General features: G+C 57.2%; 5 protein-coding genes across 5 annotated transcripts; 3 read left to right on the forward strand and 2 right to left on the reverse strand.

Annotated features, from left to right (window-relative positions):
* Positions 1 to 5,801: 5,801 nt before the first annotated feature.
* DCS_01262 (uncharacterized protein) lies at positions 5,802 to 8,275 on the forward strand (the record flags this gene model as incomplete). The annotated part of the gene is made up of 4 exons (XM_040798596.1): positions 5,802 to 6,731; positions 6,813 to 7,740; positions 7,801 to 8,171; positions 8,228 to 8,275. 4 exons carry the CDS (start codon positions 5,802 to 5,804, stop codon positions 8,273 to 8,275), a joined length of 2,277 nt encoding a protein of 758 aa, XP_040659479.1.
* A 1,016-nt stretch (positions 8,276 to 9,291) lies between these two features.
* DCS_01263 (dihydrouridine synthase family protein) lies at positions 9,292 to 11,012 on the forward strand (the record flags this gene model as incomplete). Its single annotated transcript, XM_040798597.1, has 2 exons — positions 9,292 to 9,429; positions 9,519 to 11,012. 2 exons carry the CDS (start codon positions 9,292 to 9,294, stop codon positions 11,010 to 11,012), a joined length of 1,632 nt encoding a protein of 543 aa, XP_040659480.1.
* Positions 11,013 to 12,830: 1,818 nt separating this feature from the next.
* Positions 12,831 to 14,623, forward strand: DCS_01264 (diacylglycerol O-acyltransferase; the record flags this gene model as incomplete). Its single annotated transcript, XM_040798598.1, has 3 exons — positions 12,831 to 13,170; positions 13,271 to 14,335; positions 14,397 to 14,623. The coding sequence occupies 3 exons, from the start codon at positions 12,831 to 12,833 to the stop codon at positions 14,621 to 14,623; spliced, it is 1,632 nt and encodes a 543-aa protein (XP_040659481.1).
* A 222-nt stretch (positions 14,624 to 14,845) lies between these two features.
* On the reverse strand, positions 14,846 to 15,682 carry DCS_01265 (Isoprenylcysteine carboxyl methyltransferase; the record flags this gene model as incomplete). Its single annotated transcript, XM_040798599.1, has 1 exon — positions 14,846 to 15,682. One exon carries the CDS (start codon positions 15,680 to 15,682, stop codon positions 14,846 to 14,848), a length of 837 nt encoding a protein of 278 aa, XP_040659482.1.
* A 1,096-nt stretch (positions 15,683 to 16,778) lies between these two features.
* Positions 16,779 to 17,275, reverse strand: DCS_01266 (uncharacterized protein; the record flags this gene model as incomplete). Its single annotated transcript, XM_040798600.1, has 2 exons — positions 16,779 to 16,899; positions 16,968 to 17,275. The coding sequence occupies 2 exons, from the start codon at positions 17,273 to 17,275 to the stop codon at positions 16,779 to 16,781; spliced, it is 429 nt and encodes a 142-aa protein (XP_040659483.1).
* Between the last annotated feature and the right edge of the window lie 932 nt (positions 17,276 to 18,207).

An 18,207-nucleotide genomic window follows, 5' to 3' on the forward strand; every position in this document is an offset into this window, starting at 1 on the left:
CGCTTTGATGCACATCAATGTCCCAGCCCGCTGGAGAAAGGCTGGACAGATGGAGAATCAGCCAGTTGAATGACTTCCCTGCTGGCTAGTTCCGTCTCGAATCGGCCCTTGACCCCTTGCAAGGAGACAGGCTCGTACAGTACTGTCTCAGGTCGTCGACAGTACTTATATGCAGGTACTTCGTACTCGCATTCTACTCGTATTTGCGAGTCGGTACCTGGTAGGCAAGTACCTGGTCAAGCATGCACATGTATTCGTCTCCTGCCAGGGCTCGTCGCTGACGTGCGTCACCTCCATCAGGATCAGGCGAGCGACTCGCGTCCTGGCTAGTTCACTACAGGCAGGCAAACTTGTTACCATCTTTGCCGTCGCGTCCAGTCCACTTGCGACCGCATGTCGCTTCTCCGTCCGCTCTTCTGCTCTTGCTTCGCCACCCTTCACATCAAGAAGCGCCCAAGGGATTCTACAGTCAACTTTATTGCATCTGGCACTGGCACTGGCGATGGCACTGGCGATGGCACTGGCACTGGCACTGGCACTGGCACTGGCACTGGCACTGGCACTGGCACTGGCACTGGCACTGGCACTGGCATTGGCTTTGGGCTGCAGCACTCGGCCAAGTTGAGTTAGGCTAGTGCAGATGCCGCCCTTCATCTGTCAAGTTCCAACCAGCCGGCGAAAGCAAAGATGGTGATTGTTTCCTGCTTGCCGAGAACTAACCTTTGGCTTGTGTTTTTGTTATTTGTTTCCTCCGATGGCCGCTCTTCAATCTGCAACACATGGCGCATTGGGGTGGGAAGCACAGATGATGTCGTGCCCCCCCAAAGAGCTTGCACCGGTCGGCTTGCATGCCATGCCGTAGCTACCCTCTGCAGCCCTCATGACCATGCAGCCGAAGGTCTCAAGTCTCTTTCGAGTCTCCCTGCCCCGGTGCCCGCTACCAACCGATACACCCACACCCACATCTTCATCCGCTTCACCCAGGTACGCAGTAGATTGTGCATAGTACGGAGAATACTGCTCTGCGCAGCATGCAGCGGTAGTGCTTCACGTATTTGGTAAATCGACGGCGCACGAAACGCCAGAGCGGGACCAGGGAGACTGAACTCTGCCGATCAGTGTGCTCGAATGCCGTCATATGTACGGAGCATGCATGTCTCCATACATGCCTTGCAGCAACGTAGGACATGCAATCGTGTAGGTGTAAACGATTGTGAGCGCTTCCTTGCCTCAAACGCACTCGGTACTCGCCGCTAGTCAACTCGAGGGTTTGTTTGGTGTGGGGAGCACGGTTGTCCAAGCCTGGTTAGGAAGCGATGTCCGTTTTCACTTGTTACCAAGAACATGTAGGTACGAACCGCAGCCAGGTGCTCACTTGCAGTTCGTGTCTGCACCACAGTACCGCACGAGGTACGTCTCGGAGCAGGCGAGGGCAGGCAAGAAAATATGGAGAGTCAGTCGAGGGCCAAGCCGCCAAAAGATTGGCGTGCTGATCGCCGTCAACGGTCATGCAATTTCGTGGAGGGCAGACGGGGGTTTGGCAGGGAACGCGTCTGTCTAGCCAGATACCTAGGCAGGTACTCACTCCTCCATCGTGCTGGCTGTTGCTTCGGAAGGAGCCCTGTGGCTTCTTTCGCCAGCATGTACACGGTACTTGCGACAAGGGCGAACCGATGCGACAAGGAAGAAAACATCGAGATTCGGATGGAGGGTTGTGTCGGGGATGGGGGATGTCAGATCACAAGGGACGCAGGCCAGGTGAAGAAAGGAGGTGCTCGCCGTACAGGTTCAGTGCAGAGTAGGTGCGCATGTACTTGCTCGAAAGTACATACAAGTATGGTACGAGTTGGAAATGAAGAATAATCAAGCCGTCGTCTCTGTTTGGCTGTTGCAAGCCAGTCGCAAGCCAGTCTGAAACGGCTGCCAGAGAACTTGAACCAACGACCTCATGCGTCCAGGATCCATGTTTCGCCTGGCAATTTGGATTGCTGCTGCAAGACAACCAATCCAACGTGCCAACGTGGTACTGTCAGTTGGAACGCTGGCGTATAGTCGATCATTTGTCTGCTCAAGAAGGCGTGTCAAGATGGACAGTTAGGGACAGCCGACACCTGGATATACTGTAGGTGTACGTAGTACCTAGGTACCTTTCCTAGTACGTCAAGTCAGTACCTAATTAAGTACTTGCTTGTATTACTTGGGTGCAAGTACTGTACGTGAGTACGTAAGTCCAGTATGTAGTTGCATCGCAGTACTTGTAGGCGTCGGTACCTGTACAGAGCACGAGTACAAAACCAGTGCAAGTGCAGTATGCGCTAAATGCACTAGTCTCCAACTGCCTGATCGTGCTACTTTGAGCACCGTTCTGTACACGTACAGTACTCCGTACGGAGAACCAACACTAAAAGTTCTCACATGTACTTAAATAGTTGTAGAATCACATGGTGGTGGTGCCTGGTCGATTCAGGAACAAGCACAAGCCAGCAATATCTAGCGGACCCACCGATCCACTAGCAGCTGTGCAGGCGTACTCCGTACTCCATACTCCATACTTAGTATACTTACGTACAATTACAAATTACATGTACAAGTACATGTACTATTACGGAGTGTGCATGCGAGTGCGGAGTACGGAGTACAACTACGGAGTACTCGCAATGTACTTGCATGAACAGGGTGCTCGCACTGCCAAGGGCTTACCCTAGTGGTATCTTGCCTGTCTTTTTTTCTTGTCAAGGATCTGTCTGTCTCAAGATTGCCCCAGTCAACTAGCTAAGAATAACAAGCCAACCGCGTGCGTCATCGGTGACTCGCCATCTACAGCAAGTACGTACAGTACGTAAGTATACTTATGTTTGCACATACTTACTCCGTATACTTAGCTACGTTCATGAGCGAGTAAGTAGTACTTGCTCTGTACTCCGTACTAAGGATGATGTGATTGCCTAATTAAGTTGGAGACGACGAAACTTGAGTACTTGCAAGTACGACTATACCAGTATTCGCGGTCGTACCACTCGCCTACCTACGCACGTCCCTAATGCACCTACTCGTACCCCGCCCGTACCCAAGTACGAGTAAGGAGTGTTGCTCCTTGCACTCCGTAATCGCAGTAACAATCGAAGTAGGCAGCAGCACCTACACTTACATGTACGTACTTGTACATGCAGGCCTGATAGTGGTCTCGGTGGCTGCTATTTCACGAAGTCAACCTCCTGGCCTGGTTGTCTGTACATGTACTATAGTGGTACAGACATACGCTTCAGTAACAGTCGCGACACGACTCCGTCTACCAATACTTACTTGCTACGCATTTACTTTTGCTCCAGCTTGGAACTGTACCTGACGGATAGTTGTACGTACATGTGCTTGTATACGTACAGATAGCTGTACACTGCGAGTGTACTCCGTCTACTATACTTGCACGGAGTAATACCACCTGCAGACTTGCGTCGAGGCGCAGCAACTAGCCCTTAGCGCACAGCCGTTCGGTGCAGCCCACCCAATCAATAGCGCTGCGCTTCCCCCTTTCTAGTGCCTCTGCAAGTTGAGCATGACGTGCCGCTTCGGCTACGTGCCAGCTGGCCGAAGGAAAGCGTGGCAAGGGTGGGTGTGTGGATGGATCGATGAAGCGGATGCCCTGATGTCCGCGTTGCGTTCCGTCGTGCCAGAGGACCACACCCACGCAAGCGCACTCGATCGCTACCAACATCAGCCCTCTCGGCCCGGACTCTCAGTATCTAGGGTGACCGTCGTCCCCTATTCGCACACGGCACCTTCGCTTCGCTGCCGTTGGGTACCTTGCGAGGTCGTTACCGCTGCAGAGGATGCAGTGCCAGTGCCGAGTGCAAGTTTCAGAAGGTCTTTGAAATGAGAGCAACGCATACGGAGTCGCAGCAGCCATATTACATACTTGTCGATTCCGTGCGACTTCTAGTCAATTTTCGTCCGAGTGCATGCATATCGTATTCACGATCCCGCACACGCCCATGGTGGGTGCCATGACGGTGGCAACAGCGGGCCTCTGCCCACCCGCCGCCGTGCTCCGCGCCCACCAGAAACCCACTCCCTCCAGCGCCCTTGGAGCCCGAAACGTCGGCCTTACGGGATATTGTAAGGGGACCGAGCCCACCCCGGCAAGCCGCTGCACTTAGCAGCTTCATTGGTGGGGCCTGGTTTATGGCATCTTGAGCCCAGGCAAGTACGGAAAGTAAAGTACATTGTACAACATGCAACAACACGTACGCCCAACCGCTAGCCACTACACTCCCATGGCCCGAACAGGTGTTGCCCGACTCCCTGTCAGGGCAGTCCAGTGCCACTGTCCGTCTGTTTGGTCTGTTTGTTCCCTGCCGCGTGCTGGGCGCCATGGTGACCGGCTGGGGTGCCTGCGCTGCTCCGTACCAGTCCTGATGGCCCCTCGACTACCCTCTGGTACCTGAGTGTAGCGGGCTAGTAGCAAATAATTGTCCTCCTGAAGGGCCAAGGTCGCACCCGGCCGTGCCACCCGACCATTTCTGCGAGGTTCCAGTGGATGTCTGTTTTCCGCCGCCCGCAATCCCTCGCTCCTCCTTCCTTCCCACTTGCATTTCCCCCAGATCTACTCCTGGTCCTCCTTCACCCATTGCCGCCACCAGACGGTTCTGTCGAGTCTCTCTCACGTCTTGTTTCCTTTCCATCTTCATCTTGTTGAGCTACGTACTCGTTTTTTCTTCAACCAAGTGCCCTCACCATCTCCCCCCCCCCCCTTTGTCGCATCTCCGCATCGAGCACGCACCCACTCACGCCAAGAGGACAGCGGTCAAAGCAACACGCCTGCCAGGCAGCCTGTTTCCTCCGCACCGCCCCTGACTTCCTGTTGCCACCGAGCCTTCGATTTCTACAGCCGAGCCTTGTTGTTCGTTCTCTTCCTCATCCGTCTCCCACCTTGTCGATCTCGAGCATTGCCGTTCCCGCGATCGACCTGGCAAAAACGCAGCGAGCCTCGTCGTCGCCTCGCCTCGCCTCCCCTTTCTGATCTGCTCCGCTGCACCAGTTCTCCTACTCTGCGCCTAGCCGTTGTTCGTCTCATAAACCCCGACGATCCATAGTGTTTGCCAGTTCCAGAACGGCTCGTCAACGCGGCTCTCATGTTTTGCACGGCCTAGATTGGCTTTTGAACGTGCCGTCCCCCTCGGCATCACGACCGGACTCCTCGCGCCCCGTCACAACCGTTTCCGCCATTAGGAATAGTCAGTCGGAAGAGTAACCTGAACGACGGAATTCGGTGATATTAAGAACCTCTTTTCGACCGAAACACTCGTTTTCCCTCTGCGGTCGCTGGCGTCCTTTGATTCGTACCATTTCATACTCTCGCCTTTCTTTGGTGCTCCTTTCGACACGACCAGCGCGAGTCGAGCAAGTTCTAATTGCTCCTTCATTGAATTTCGAGCACGACGAAAAGGTTAGACCCCCCGAGAAACTGATTGTGCTCTTCCTCCTAGCGGCATTCCGTCTGCATCCATCTCTCGTTCTCCGTCGTTGAAGTCACATTTCGACGGCGTTTTCTTGCGTCGTACGCGGCCTTTATTGGACCTTGTTACTGAACCATCATGACAGTATCTTCCCTTTCCACCTGTGCCGGCCTGCCTCGATCCGTCGTCCAATTCTGAACCGATTACGTATCGAATCGCCTGTCTAGCGAATCAATCCGACACGGACAAACGACGACAAGTCGGAGCGGGGAGCCATTTGTCTACCTGTACCAAGGAATGATGGCTGCCTTGGTTCAGACGTATCCGCAGCAGACTGGTACTGTAACAATGCTTCAGACTCGACCGCCGTCGACCTCGGGCATCATCTCCGCGAGCCAGCCGCATGGCAACCATCAATACATGGGGAGCACGTCGCAAGCACCGCGGTCTGTGTATCAAGGTGCTGGCGCACCCACCTATCACGGGAACGGCACCCCGGTGCAACCGTACGCCTTTGCGAGCACGCCGAATTTGCACCAGAGTACGGCGTGGAACCAGTACGGCACTTTCAGGACACATTCGTCGCCGGCCATCGTAGGACCGCACACGTTCGATCCGAGCATGAACTTTCGTATCCCGGTTCTGAACGGTCCCTCGGCTGCGACTATGGGGGCTTCGCCCTCGTTCGGAGTTAGCCACGGCGGCTCGCGTGACGACTCTGCCATTTCTACGGCTCGAACCATCGTCCCCGCGGTCCGACCGCAGTCCTTTATTGCCGTGAACAACCAACCGTCCTTCGGCTCGGCAGCGGCTGTTAGGAACGCACCTGACCGATACAGGCGGTCGTCGAGTGGGGGAGTTACTCATCACGGCCGCTCCAAGAGTTCCACTCTTCCACCCAGCATCACCATGCTAAATCCCGGCCAACAGCACGGCGGACCGACCGCCCCCACTTTTGCTGCGCAGAGCCACGCCGGCAGCCAAGGCTTGGCCACGACCTCGTCGATGGATGACCTTCGACTCTACAATAACAAGACGCGTCAAGAGGAGGGCAAGAGACTGCGGCATCGTAGCAGGCACACGGTAGATTCACCCGAACTTCAGAAGGTTGCTGGTGCTCCCGCCATGGGTGACGCCACCCGGACGGGGCCGACGTCTAATCGCAGTTCGGAAAAGGGCGCAAAATCGGCTCGGATGGCTTCCAGCCAGGCCCACTCACGCAGCGGCAGCTCGTCGAGCGTCTCTTCCACTCGCAGCAGCCACTCGCGTTCATCCTCAGTAAGTTGCAGCACGCATCGCACATTGTCCAATCAAACCCTTGTTGATGCCTGTTATGGCTGCTAATCAGGACCCCTGCAGACTGCCGCCAACCGCAATGTGTCGACCCCCACCGCCAACCCCTCTTTACCTGCGTCTGATGAGCCGTCGACCAATACTGAGCAGCCAAAAATGGTGACGATCCCTCCGCGAGGCTCGTCTGACGCGGCGAAACGCACACTTAATCCCTCTCCTCTCTCCAGGCCGGTGACAATGGACGAGGACCTGTCCTCGCAGACCGCGCCTGCTGGGCCGGCCAGTGCCAATGTGGAGTCCCCGGCGGCCCAACATTTGGCGGCCATCAATCGGAAGAGAAGCAAGCCGAAGAGCAAAACTTCACGACTGCGAAGAGCCTTTTCTTTTGGCAGCGCAGCAGATTTCCGCAAAGCTGCCGGCGGGCAGGGCCACGACCTTGACAGGGCCGAGCCATCGAAGCTTCACAAGGAGCCCTCGCCCGACGAGGCCTACGATGTCGAGCAGGCTCGCATTGCCGAGGCGCAAGAAGCCGCGGGCATCGGGAACAGCATTTACGGCGGCCGCTTCTTCGGCTCGACGGACAACCTGTCCATCTCCTCGACGGCGTCGTCGGCGTCCATCATGATCAGGAAGATGGGCCACGGCATGAAGAAAAGCACTCGATCGCTCGCCGGGCTTTTCCGACCCAAGTCCGTCATCGGAGTTCCGGCCGCCGACTCGGCGACGCCAGAGGGCAGCGAAGCCACCGTGTCCATGATCACGGCCGAAGCGGAAGCGCAACGTGTGAACGTCACGGCTGACCCGGCGGCGGCGAACGGCGGGACCGGCTTCCCCCACCTCGAGCGAAACTCACTAGACGCCGCCCACGTTCCCGAGATGTCCGATCGACTCGGGAGTTCGGGAACGGACAATTCTGCGTCGCGCAAGAGCATCATCGGAGGCGACAAGGAGCGTGCCGAGGTTCTTGCCGCCGTGCGGAAGGGCATCTTGAAGCGTGAGCATTCTGTCGCGTCTGCTTAGTAGGATGACTTTGGAAAGCTGACAGTCAAAACAGGCTCTTCCAGCCCATCTCTCCAGGGGTCGCCCGAGCTTGTGCTTCCCAGCATGCCAGCCATTTCCGACTCCCCGAGCTCGAGCGCGCCGAGCACGCCCAACGACGAGTCGCACGGACACAGAAGGACGGGGTCGATTGCCATCGGCAACGAGGATTACTTCATGTCCGCGCTGCGTCTCCGACAAGACACGAAGAGCCCTCCCGGAACATCGCAGGGCTCGAAGCGGAACGCGAAATTCTCCCCTCGCATCATCTTCTACGACACTTGGCCAAGCCAAGAATACGATCGCCGAGGCGAGGTCGCAACCTGCAATCGGCTCACGCCGATGCTGGCTCAGCAGATCAAGGAGGAGCTCAACACGTTCAAGATGGTAAGTCGGCGGCGTTCTCTCCCTCGCCAGCCGTGCCGTGCTGACGACGGCTGCAGGAAATGGAAGTGCACGAGAATTCCAAGATATACACGCACTTCTTCTGATGACGACACGGCACAGCCGAACGGGCTCTTGCAACAAGTTGATAAATTTGTCGACAATGGGCACTCGAAGCCCCAAAAGCCATGTATTTTCTCCATGTTTACCATTCGCGGCGTTTCAGGGACAGCATCGTACGGCGTCGATGGCGTTGATCACTATAAATGTTGCGAGGGTCTCGCCCAAGAAACGCATCCCCCATCCCCTATAATAATGCGATCAGAGCCACAGCTGGGTGGGCTGCAGGGAGCGGAACGGAACAATAGACGGCGGCTGGAATAGAGCAGACGAGTTTCGGGGGCTCGCGATTTTGCGCTCTTGGTGCCTTGGTTGCGCGGGTGACGACCCTGCCACCCACGCCTAGTTGCAACGGAGCAGCAGGTCGATGCAGGCGACAGGATGGCGGCCGTATCAGCGACGTCGGTGAGGCTTGGTGTCGGCTTCATTTTTGATGGGCTTTGTTGAGTGAGCTTGTGTCAATAGCGTGCCTAGTTCATAAGCGAGATGTTTTTGCTTCGCCGGCGAAGGTGGTCCGTTGCGAATGAATACTTGTGAACGACAAGCTCCCATGATTCGGCCAAGCGTATCCACGCGTGGCTCGTAGAACAGACCGCCACTCTCTGATCATGGTGTACCGGCTCACAACACGAGTGCTCCGTACAATACCTCGGAATCATTACGTAGACAGCACCTTTTCCGTAGGTGATACCAACTTCCCGATGCCGGCCGACCAGGCTGGGAGCGCATAAAACTGGGGCCGTGTCCAATGGCTGAGACTGACTGATACGCTCGCCGCCTCAACCAACTTTTTTTTGGTAAGCACTCGTTCCCCTTCCACATCCTCGTCACGCTTGGCCGGTGCATCGATCGCACCTCGGTTCCCAACAAAGGCCGGCTCGGTTGTGAAGTGCCCTGTCTCATGCCGCGAGCCTGGCCCTGTCGAGTGCCTGATCTACGGACCCGCGGTTTTGCACGATTCTTTCAAGTCCAAAATCGGATTCACTCCCGAGGGGTCGCATCGATGACAGCGGCGGAAGCGCAGCAGGGTAGCCCTGCCGCGACGGCTGGCATGGCGAAGAAGCTGCATGGAAGAGAATTCTACGAGAGTATCGGGTGCCCCAAGTATGTCGTGGCGCCCATGGTGGACCAGTCCGAGTTTGTACGCAACGACGACCCCTCTTGCTGTTTGTTCCTCAGCATGATCCTGAACATGACAGGCACGATGGCTAACAGGTATGGGTTGCGTAGGCCTGGCGAGCTCTCACGCGATCCTTCATGTCGGAATCGGAGCAGCCGAAGCTCCTCGCCTACAGCCCGATGCTGCATGCCCGCCTCTTCTCTCAAGAGGAAAAGTACCGCAGGGCTCACTTCCAGGCTGTCCGGCCCGGCACGAGCGAACCTTGGCTGGACGGCAACCCTTCGATTGATCGGCCACTCTTTGTCCAGTTCTGCGCCAACGATCCGGATGCGCTCCTCGCAGCGGCACAAAAGGTTGCCCCGTACTGCGATGCCGTTGATCTGAATCTCGGCTGCCCGCAGGGCATCGCGCGGAAAGGCCACTACGGAGCGTTCCTTCAGGAGGATCAAGATCTCATCTTCCGGCTCATCAACAAGCTGCACAAGGAGCTGCCCATTCCCGTGACGGCCAAGATCCGTCTCTTGGAGACCAAGGAGAAGAGTCTGGCTTACGCGCAGAACGTGCTCCGGGCCGGCGCCTCCATCATCACGGTGCACGGACGGAGGAGGGAGCAGAAGGGCCACTTGACCGGATTGGCGGACTGGGAAATGGTCAAATTTTTGCGAGAGAACCTACCAGCCGAGACGGTCATGTTCGCCAACGGCAACATCTTGCAGGAGGGAGACGTCGGCAAGTGCCTCGAAGCAACGGGAGCCGACGGAGTGATGAGCGCCGAAGGGAATCTGAGCGACCCGGCCATCTTCGCCAAACCGCCGCCGGTGGGGGAGGAAGGACGCGAATACTGGAGAGGCAAGGATGGCGAAGGTGGTTGGCGAGTCGACGCGGTGACGAGACGATACCTCGACATCCTGCACAAGCACGCGCTCGGTAGGGAACCACCGGGTCGACGACCGCTCTTCATGCCCGGCGACGACACAGCCTGGATGACAGAGGCCGACAAAGGAGAGGCAGAAAATGACGAGCCGTTGAAGAAGCGACGGAAGACGGAGGGGGGCCCGAAGCGCGAGGAGGCGAATCCCAACCTCGGGGCCATGCAACCGCATCTGTTTCACCTCCTGCGACATTTCGTCACGCGGCACACGGACGTGCGTGACATGCTGGCGCGCAGCCGCAAAGACGGCATCGAGGGCTACGAACGAGTTCTCGAGGCCGTCGAGCGCAAGGTGGCCGAGGGCCTGCTCGATTACGAGCGGACCGAGGGCAAGAGCTTCGAGGATGAGTTGAGCGCGCTCGGCGTCGGGGAGCAGCTGCAGCTGCCGGAAGGTGAGAGCTCGCGAGGCACGATACGGAGGTGCAAGAGGCCGTGGTGGATCGCACAACCGATCGTGCGACCGCTTCCGAGCGAGGCTCTGGCCAAAGGAGCCATCACGCTCAGCAAGAAGGATAAAACTGCCAAGTCGACGATGGCCCTTCACAAGATAGGCACATCTGCCGAGGGGGCTGGCCAAGAGCCTACCCGAGCGGGGGATGAGGCGACGCAGGAGGCGGCCGCGGAAGCAGAGAGGGCAGAAATCAAATCACGAGACGAGTTGGTTGCCGGCTGAAGCGTCGGACTCGATCGGCTCGGCGCATTCATGGCTCGATGGACTGCCGTTTGTCAAGTAGACGACAACGGAGGTGGCCCGTGTACGGATGGCCACTTACCGGCGTGCCAACGACGCAGCCATTCCTTGTTCCCGCTCCCACTGCCGAGTAGAAAGCCAGGGCTGGCCAAGGTCTCTGTACGTCTCGGTAAAGGTTTCGGAGAGGGGGATTTCGTGACCGGAACTGAAGAGCGAGATTGGCGTCCAAACTGATTCGGGATACTTGATGCAAAATTGGATGACAAGGCCACATCTCGATGGTGAAATGGCCGAAGGGTTCGTTCCATGGCGTTGCAAACTGGCTTCCGAAGGACGAGGCACGCACCCAAGGTGGCGATATCGGCGCTGGACCGACTAGTGCAGCCACAAATCGATCCACCTTTATTCCGTAAATTAATCTTCAGTGCTCATAGATAAGTAAGTAATTACAGGCTACGGATACTGTGGATCGATTGGTTGGATACTACGTACGGAGTACATCATATGGGTATCCGCTTTCTTGTGGTTGCAAGTACTCTACAGTAATTACTTACTGTACAGTAATACGGAGTAGGTACGGAGCACGGAGTACTATTATTATTATACATGTACTTACAGTACAACTACAGGACAACTACGGAGTACAGTACTCCGTAAGCACTTACAAATGCAACTACCTAGTACTTTGGTGTTCTCGTACTTGTACTTCTGTACTCCGTATCTCCAAGTGCAACCAAGCACGGTCATTACTGGGGCCAGGTCTGGCCGAGCATCACATCTGGCCACCATCCTTGGGTTTGTCGGATACCGTTGAACAAAAGTCGACGGGCCATGGTGTGCGTACAGTAGACGAACCCTGCGGAGCATGTGAACATGTACATGCAGGGGTAGATGGCAGATTTCGAGGACGTGCTGGCGAGTGCAATCAGGTTCACATGCTTCTGCCGGAAGAATCACCGGGAAGACGGGGTTGTTCTGTTGAATGGGAACCCGCTGCCAGGAACCAGGGCCACTGACGAGCCGTCGAGCCGCCTGCCGCCCCGCTGTTTCCGTGGTCGCCGCCGCACCGAGCGAATGGGCGCTGTTCCTGTGGGCACGCTGGCGTCATTGACGGGCTCGCTCGTGCCCCCGTGCCCCCGTACCCCCGTAGCGGCGGCGTTCACTGGTGACGGGTGGGCCATGCCCTAGGCGCGTCTGCGAGTAAGCTTCGGCGACATCTCCCGTCGTTCCCCTCCATTCCGAGGATGCGATTTCAACAGTCGATCTGGATGGATCTCGCCGAGGTACATGGATGGCGAGGTGAGAAAATGGACCAATTGCGGGCGGAGGATGGAGGACGGATGGTGTCGACCGAGACCGAGACACTTGGCGGCCGTCGTAAGTGCTCACCTCTCTCTGCCTTGAAGCCTCCCGTATACCTACAGTACTGCAGTTACCTGTACTTGCTTAGGTGCAGTGCGCTTGTACCTGTTTATACTTATACTGGGTGGTGTACCGTACCTGCACCGCGTACCTCCAGGCGCAGGTGCAAAGTCCCCCCCCCATCCCCATACCAGCTGCGAGTAGCATCTTCGTAGCGCTGCTATTCGTCCGGCCTGCTGCCCCGAAGCCTGCGCTGGAAGCTCGGACGCGGCTATTACGATCTAGTCGACGCCGCCTCCCTCCATCCACCCCAACCCATCCCTTTCTTCCGACCGCCTTTTTTTATCTTCACGACGACGACGACGACGACGGTCCCAATCCCGACGAGGACGAAGACGACGACCATCGCCAAGGAGTATATCCCCTCCCCTCCCTTCGATGCGACACGTCAATCTCACACAGCAACTATCGTCGTCCGCGTCGGCATCGCCACAAGACATGACGGCGACGGCGACGGGCCATGAGGTGCCGACCGAAATTGGCAACGGCAACGGCAACGGCAACGGCCCCTCACGACGTCGCACAACCAAGGATACGACCTCGGACGAGACGCGCAACGGTGGTACAACAGTCGGCAGGAAGCTCGGGGCTTCCCCGCAGAGAAAGTACCGCCACATCGCGGCCGTCCATTGCAAGTCGAGGCCGTCCTGCCTGAGCCATGATTCGGATGCCGCTCCTAGCTTCATTGGCTTCAGGAACCTCATGGTCATTGTGCTCGGTAAGCCCGCGGGTGTCGCGCCGTCGCCTCGCCGCCTCGCCGTTGACTGACGAGGCTAGTGGTCGGTAACTTGCGATTGATGATTGAAAACATCCAAAAGGTAGCGTGCAGAATACGAACTCGCCGCCGCACTCGCCGCCGCTGACGCCTTTGCCACGCCTCCAGTACGGTGTCTTGATATGCATCCGCTGCCACGCCTACACGAAGCAGGATATCCTCGTCGGCGGCTTCCTCTACTTCCTCATCCCCTGCCACCTCGTCGCCGCCTACCTCATCGAGCTCGTCGCCGCCAGACATGCCGTCGGCACCCAGAAGCGCACCAAGAACGGCGCGGCTCGCCCTTCCGAGGCCGATCGCAAGGAGTTTCACGCCACCTGGATACTCGCGGCTTGGCTTCACGCCGTCAACATCTCCCTCGCCCTCGTCTTCACCACCTACGTCGTCTACTTCTACATCCACCACCCGCTCATCGGCACCCTGACCGAGATGCACGCCATCGTCGTCTGGCTCAAGACGGCCTCCTACGCCTTCACCAACCGCGACCTGCGCCACGCCTACCTGCATCCCGTCAAGGGCGAAAGCCTGCCGGAGCTGTACGCCGAGTGCCCCTATCCCCGGAACATCACCCTCGGCAACCTCGTCTACTTTTGGTGGGCCCCGACGCTCGTCTACCAGCCCGTCTACCCCCGGACCGACAAGATCAGGTGGATCTTTGTCCTTAAGCGCCTCGGCGAGGTCTTCTGCCTCAGCGCCTTCATCTGGTTTGCGAGCTTCCAGTACGCCGCCCCCGTGCTGCTCAACTCGCTCGACAAGATCGCCTCGCTCGACTTTCCCTCCATCCTCGAGCGCCTGCTGAAGCTGTCGACCATTTCCCTCGTCATCTGGCTCGCCGGCTTCTTCGCCCTCTTCCAGTCCTTCCTCAACGCCCTCGCCGAAATCCTGCGCTTCGGCGATAGGGCCTTCTACGACGATTGGTGGAACAGCGAGAGCCTCGGCTCCTACTGGCGGACCTGGAACCGGCCCGTGTACACGTACTTCAAGCGGCACGTCTACATGCCCATGATCGGCAGGGGCTGGAGTCATCGCACCGCCAGCTTTGTCGTCTTCTTCCTCTCCGCCGTCCTTCACGAGATTCTCGTCGGCGTCCCCACGCACAACATCATCGGTGCGATGCGTCCTTGCATTCCAAACCCCCTTGACGTTTTGCCAGCTAACCCTCGTCGCAGGCGTCGCCTTCCTCGGCATGTTCCTCCAGCTGCCCCTCATCGCCATGACGGCGCCCCTCGAGAAGATGAAGCTAGGAGACGGCGGCAAGCTCTTTGGCAACGTCATCTTCTGGGTCTCCTTCACCATATTCGGCCAGCCCTTTGCCGCCCTCATGTATTTTTACGCCTGGCAAGCAAAGTACGGGAGCGCGAGCAGGCAGATACCCCAACCGCTGGGTCGCATATAGGATGGCGAAAACAAAAGGAGCACGACGAATTGGCTCGTCGGCTGCCTGCGGACCGAGTGTTCCACCGTTGGAGTAGCCTCTCGGCAGCGGCGACGAGGACGATATATTGAAGTAAAATAGCGGCAAAAATGTTACGGCCAACATGCCCGATGTTCATTCACACCCCGTTGATCCACCCGTGTGTGACTGACATGCTTGCTTTCTCGGCAGAAGAACATGGTATTACGGTATCAGCGGTATCTTCGTGCCTACCCGTCGGCGATACTTGACGTAGTCGGCTCGGAAAAATTCCACTAGCTTCCTCTCCTCCACCCTGATCCTGCGGCTGAAGAAGACCCAGAGGACTGCGGCGTAGGCGAAGAAGCACACCGTGTTTCCCAGCACGAGCTGCGTCCCGAGACCCCAATAGAAGAATCCAAAGTAGCTGGGGTGTCTCAGGAAGCCGTAGATGCCGGTCGTGACGAGCGTGTGGGAGTCGGACTTTCTGGTTTGCACGTGGTGGTTGAAGCTCGCGCCGGCCTCGAGCATGGCCACCGAGCGGACCACCTGGCCGACGACCACCATGGTGAGGCCGACGGCGAGGAACACGGGTCCGGAGCGGAAGGGCGCCCAGGAACGGTGGGGAAACAGCAGGCTCACGAGAAGGCATTCGAGGAAGGCGGCCGTGTGGGCGACGGCGTAGGAGGGCCAGTTGGCGGTGAGAAGGAAGCTGTCGATGCTCGCGACGAGCGTATTCCTCTCCGCCGTCGTCCAGAACTCGAGAAAGTGGAAGAGCGCGAGGGCGAGGACGAAGAAGGACGCGCGCCAGATGGGGCTCGAGGTGTAGAGCAGAATGCCGACCGTTGCCACTGCTGCTGTCGCGGCTGCCATGCCGAGGCAGAAGGCGCGAAGGGCGATGCCGGCGAGGGACTTTGGTTGGCCGGCGAAGAAGGGCTTCAGTGGCGACTCTTGTCCTTCACCGTCGAGCCGCACTTCATCCCTGTCCTCAAGGGGGAGTCGGTTGGACGCAGGCTCCCATGCCATCATCCGATCGCGGGGATGAGGCGCTGCGGGGTCCATGCTGGCTAGAGGTGAGACTTCTCGACGTCCTTGGCTCCTCAAAGGGGTTTGCAAGGGTTTGCAAGGGGGTTGATGAAGAAAGCGGCCAGTTCTAGGCGATCACGTCGCGGTGGACATGGCGATGAGTGGGTGAGTGTGAAGGTGAAGGCCTAGAAGACGAAAAGAAGGCGGGCCCAGGTTTCAACACCCAATTCCAGAGCGAGTGTGCCAGAAAAGAAATTCTGGAGTGCCAATGTTCTGTAGTACAATATTGTCCTTGTCGTATCTTGCTTGGGTCTGATTGTTCGGCGAGGAACAATAGCAAGTCGAATGCGCCAATCGAAGATGATCTAGGTCGCGGACCTGCGTCAAGCAGATGATTTGCAGGCCGACGGGAGCCAAGGCTGTCGAATTTTCTCTAGCGCCTTCTTCAGCAGGCACTCCTACGAGTATGGTGCACTATTCCACTAAAAAAGTAGTGCATTTGGAGCCTATTTGATCAACACGCTCGATTTGCTAGCCAAGAGATTTGCTTCAAGAGTTGACCGCGATACACACCCGACGGCTGGTAATGGAAGTCTGGCGAGTTCTCTTGACACGAAGGCTCCACCATTCCATTCGTTGCGGACAGGCAGCGTAACAATAGTCCGACAGAGACACGACATGACTGGACTGATGTCCCTGCTTCCGCTCCACCTCGAGTTCGGCCATCTCGTTCACAAATAAGCATCCAAGCAACCCATACACGCTCAACATATGCATCGAAAGTCCGGAAGAAGCCGGTGTTCTACGTGGTTCCAGCCCAGAGAAAAAAAATACTAGATCGTCACCATTGATCGCGCATGTACCTCTGGACGGCGGGTCAGCAAGAGAAGTGCACCGGTGGCAAGGGTGTGCTTACGCGTCGCTCGCCAGGCGCCGTTCTTGACATGGGAATCCTATAGTGATGTTTCCATCGTGCGTTCTTCCCATCGTAACTCCGCCTCGGCTCGGTTGCTGGGGACGTCCCGGTTGATATCGTCCGGAGGAAGACTGCGGGCTTCGGACAACGGGCCCGGGAGATTGACCCGTCCGCGTCAGGTCATCGTCATGCTGTAACGGTATGATGGCGACTTCTTCATAGGCCGCCTTGGATAGAAAAGGAGGAGATGATGAGGATGAGGACGTTGATGAAACCCCAAGAGCACGGGATCCACGTATTCATCTCGTAGTAACCTGCCTGGTAGACGGCGCCAAGCCTTTTCGCTTCTTGTCAGCCCAGTCCGCATCGGCGGCGCGGCTTTCCGTCAGGGCACAGAGCACTTACATGACGCCAACGATGCTACCTGCCAGAAGCGCCTCCAGGGCGGCCGTGACGAGATAGACGACGGGCACAGCCCAGAGGAAGCGCCACGACGACTGCTTCCAGCGGTGCGTCGACATGGCGACGAGAACGGCGCCTAGGTGAAAGATGGCGTAGGCGATGAGGGTCCATAGTACGGTGAAGTGCCAGACGTCACGGATGTAGTAGAGTGTGTAGATGCGCTTCGATGTCGGGTCCGTGAGCGTGTGCACGTTGAGCGACGGGAAGCGTGGTGACTCGTAGTCCTTGGGGGGGTCGTTCGGGTTCGGCATTCCGTCAAAGGCCTGCCTTCCTTCCCCCACCGAGGCGAGACGAGCGAGAACGTAGGGTCAGCGTCGGGCGTCGGGCGTCATGAGGGGCCTCGCGAGGGTGTTGGCGTGTTGGCCGATGAAGCGATCGAATGGCAACGGGCCAATGTTGTTGTTGTGTGTACTCTCATGAGTTGCAAGTGCGAGAACGGAGCACTGTCGGGTAACGTTGTTGTGCACAGTGCGATCCCATCGCAGCAGGCTCCGGTACAAAAATTGGCTGAAGGGCAGGGGGCGGGGTGGTGCGGGCACAAGCGGCTAGCGGATAAGCCTGGCCCTGGAACCTGCAAGCTGCCCTGGGATTCCTCCCCTGCCAATGTGGTACGCAGCCAAGTAAATACTGTGAATACTCAAGTACTTAATTACAGTACGGAGTACTCCGTAAGTACAGTATTTACAACGTACATGTACAACTACATGTACGAGCAAGTGCGTTGGTACCTACCCGTACCTGGCAATCAAGTAATAATACCTACCCAGTACTTATACACCTACTCCGTACAGTAAGTAGCCTGGAAGTACTCCGTAGTTACCATTATATATATTCAGATTTATTAGTCTATATGCAGCCTCAGAGGCTATGATAGACCGGAGCCCAGACTAAGTACATCAATTTAACCGGTGCACTAACCTTAGGGGGGTATTTACCAGCATATAGTGTGAGAAGGATAGGTTACCCACAGAAGTTCGTACCCTTCCAGCCCTTTCCTCCGGCACTGTACCAAAACTTCCGTCCTTCTGTAAGCTCCTACCCACTGAGAGTCACCTCCTCGAGCCTCGTCCCTATATGCGTCTTGAGGAAAACGACTACATTGTAAGTAGAGAAAAAAACCTAAGACCCCTATGTCCTTTTGTACCTCGTCCGGCCCTCCGCGCGATGTGGTTATAGGTGGGGG

The sequence above is a fragment of the Drechmeria coniospora genome, chromosome 01 (genome assembly GCF_001625195.1).
Source record: "Drechmeria coniospora strain ARSEF 6962 chromosome 01, whole genome shotgun sequence".
Classification (NCBI taxonomy): domain Eukaryota; kingdom Fungi; phylum Ascomycota; class Sordariomycetes; order Hypocreales; family Ophiocordycipitaceae; genus Drechmeria; species Drechmeria coniospora.